General features: G+C 34.3%; 1 protein-coding gene across 1 annotated transcript in view; it reads right to left on the bottom strand.

The window, feature by feature from the left end:
* LOC21396423 (D-2-hydroxyglutarate dehydrogenase, mitochondrial) overlaps positions 1-2,863 on the bottom strand; it is a 24,988-nt gene extending 22,125 nt beyond the window's left edge. Inside the window, exons 1-8 of the mRNA XM_024174427.1 lie at positions 2,631-2,863; positions 2,092-2,423; positions 1,623-1,724; positions 1,345-1,392; positions 984-1,054; positions 499-617; positions 250-345; positions 68-177 (exon numbers count right to left, since the gene is read on the bottom strand). Coding sequence (XP_024030195.1) covers positions 68-177; positions 250-345; positions 499-617; positions 984-1,054; positions 1,345-1,392; positions 1,623-1,724; positions 2,092-2,423; positions 2,631-2,739 — 987 coding nt within the window. The 5' untranslated portion in view covers positions 2,740-2,863. The remainder of the gene's footprint in view (positions 1-67; positions 178-249; positions 346-498; positions 618-983; positions 1,055-1,344; positions 1,393-1,622; positions 1,725-2,091; positions 2,424-2,630) is intronic.
* Positions 2,864-3,246: the final 383 nt, after the last annotated feature.

Genomic DNA, 3,246 nt, shown 5'->3' with positions numbered 1-3,246 from the left:
GCGCGGGCGGCGGGGAAAGAAGAAGAAAAAAGAGTAGAGCAAATTTCAGCATGAAAACTTACTATACCTGGCAGCTAAAATAATCGTTACATGCTAGAAAGGCTAAATTAACTGAAGAGAGCTTTGGAGGGGTAAGTATTGAAACCCTAGTCACAATCCCCAAGGATCCTTCACTTCCTACATAAATGACAAAAATTTAAGGCTATACATAATTCCCGCTGCTAGCAAAAAAACAAGAGGGTTTAGTACCTATAAATAAATGCTTCAAGTCATATCCAGTATTATCCTTGCGCAAAGTACCAAGCATGTCAAGCACGTCACCATTAGCTAAAACGGCTTCAAGACCTGCAAGAGAAGCCAAAAGTATACATGATGAAATGGTGATTCCGAGGAAAAGAAGAATTTTAAGCATGTGCAACTTGTGTTGCAAGATATTGATTAATTTACGTGGTCTATCATAACTCAATAAATGGGAAGAATAAGGCAGAAAAGCCATACCAAGTACAGTCCCGTGAAGTGATCCATATCGGACAAGACGCAAACCGCCTGCATTTGTTGAAACATTTCCACCAATTTGGCAGCTACCTTTAGCACCTAAGTCCAGTGGCATAATAAATCTGAATACAAGCATAAGGTACTTAAATATAACATAAAATTTTGTAGATTTAGTGGACTATTTAAATGCATGCACGAGTTGTACAAACAAACTAATAAATCTTCAGTATCAACATAAACCACTTATGCACGACTCCATGAATAATCATAAACTTCTTGGAAAAAGAAAGATACGATTGAAAAAGATGTCAACCAATGTCAATGAAACTCAAATAAAATCATGTAACAGAGAATAAGTATCTTATTCCAACAACCAACTCACCACAGAATTGAATGGCTATTATTATTGAAATTTGGAAGTGACATTATGGAAGACATAATAAAAGTAAAGGTCCATGAGAAAAGAGAGTGATGGTTATAGAAATCACCCTTGGGTGTCCAGGAACGTTATCAAATTCTCCAGTATGCACCCTGCTTCACATACCAGTATTCCACTGACCTGAAAAAAGCATAAGGAAATCACTTTACAAGTTTGCAGTCATATTGTTAAATCATTTTCAAATTTGACCTTACTGAAGCAAGATATTTAATACAATATATATATCAGTAAAATTCTTCAAGGCAAAAAAAAAAGGTGTAGCTGAATTTTTTTTAAAACATAACCCCAATCCATTCGTGATTGAAATAAACCATGACCATGGTTCTAAAAGGAAAAAAGAAGTCTTTACTGAAATGAACTTGTGGAAAGCAGAAAAAACTTAAAACAAGTACCTTGAGTTAAACAAGTACCTTGTCAAAAGAGACGATGTTATTCATCAAACCGAGATTGATAATCACCTGAAAACCATAATGAAGAAAAAAACTGATAAGCCCTAATAACTAATGTAGGTTAGATCTAAGAAATAGTAGATTGCTAATTCAAACATACGAGTATAATAAATATGAGTGATGTACAGGAAGGATAGTTATACATTAAGAAACAAAACAAACGATATATAGAGTATTCTTTATCTTGTTAATGTTAATGCCATCAGTAAATCAGTAATAAAATAGAAACGCTACATTACTTCATCAAAGACAGGAACACTTCCACCAACAAGACCAGTATTTCCGCCTTGCGGAACAACAGCCAAGCATCTGGAATTACAGTATTTGAGAATCTGAGCCACCTGAGAGAAAAAAATAAATAAATAACACAAACATACAGAAGGCCTTAGTTTTGGTTATACCTCAAATGATACATTTATAACTCACCCAAAAAAAAAAAAAAGAGGCACGGCATACATTGCATAAGCCAATCTATGAAGGTGATATGGAATTCTAAACTTTGTAGCTTATGACATAGGGGAAACAAAATTTGAGAAACTAGTTAAATGGGCAAAACGTTGACCTTGACTCAAACTAAATTGAAATAAGAAGCTATCAAGCTCCAAAGAGCTTGCTACATATAAGAATCCAAATACCCAAGTCACGATAATTAAAAATCAATAATACAAAGTAGACCAAGATTTTCCACCCAAAAGAGAAGAGTTCAACCTCCTCAGTGGTCCTAGGTTGCAGCAGAAGCTTACTTGAGCCTCTGTACTTGTGCATCCAATCCGTATTAGCAGTCAGCAGCCGATCTTCGTCCTGAATCACATTTTTCTCGCCCACTAATCCCTTAAAATAGTTTATATCATCAGTGTTCAACGTCGAAAATGAAGGATTCCTCTGAATTAAACTTGTCGCCGAGCCAAAACATCGGACTTGGAATCCGACTTCATTTCTAATCCCTCTTTCCGCGGAAGATCCCAGATAACCTCTCTTCTCTCTCGAGGAACTCAAACAATTACCGAATTTCCATTCTCGCCTTTCGTTACGCGCAAAACCTATTCAAAAAAACACAAAACTCACCATTTTCATTACGTGCCTTTTCAATTTCCACCTAAATACGCAATGCGATTGCTTTCCAAGGACCAAAATACTCGAAAAAAATCATGAAATTTTCCCTAATTTTTTTTCTGATTGACCGAAATGGCGACGAGTAATTCAGAATCAGAAATGAAGAAAGAAAGTATGTTCGAGATTGAGAATACAGAAAGAGGAATTGCATGTTGCTTGCTCGGAAATAGGCTTTGATCGAAGATCGAAGGACTTTGTGGAAGAGTATCGGAGGAAACGATGACTAGCTCTCCATTTCTCCATCGTCGTTTTTCTTTCAGTTTCAGGTGGAACGGTGGTTGAGTTTCAGAGCACAACCTGTATTTACAGACACGATGATCCGAAACAGGTCTGAAAATTTTGACGGGTTGACAAGGTTTATGGGTTAGTTTGGTATTGCTGCGGATTTTAGATTAATTGTTTTTAGCTGTGCTGAAGGAAGAATCTGTTGTTACAAGAATCCGTTGAGTGTTTGGTAAATTGTAATTATAGTAGTTGTGTTGGTTCTAAAATTAATGTAATAACGTTTGGTAAATTTTGATGTAAAATTATTGTGGGTATGTAAAATGACCAAAATAGATATAGTATGAAAGTTAAATATATATAATTGTTTTTAATATTTAGAAATATTTATTTAACTTTAAAAAAACATAATGCTATGATTTTATTTTTTTTAACAATAAATTTATGATAATTAATTCTTTTTTTTTCATGATAATTAATTATAATTCACACAAAGATAGTAATAATAAAGTAATAATAAAGTATATT

Source organism: Morus notabilis, unplaced genomic scaffold (assembly GCF_000414095.1).
Source record: "Morus notabilis unplaced genomic scaffold, ASM41409v2 Scaffold720, whole genome shotgun sequence".
NCBI classification, from domain to species: domain Eukaryota; kingdom Viridiplantae; phylum Streptophyta; class Magnoliopsida; order Rosales; family Moraceae; genus Morus; species Morus notabilis.
This window is presented reverse-complemented; position numbering and strand designations above follow the sequence as displayed.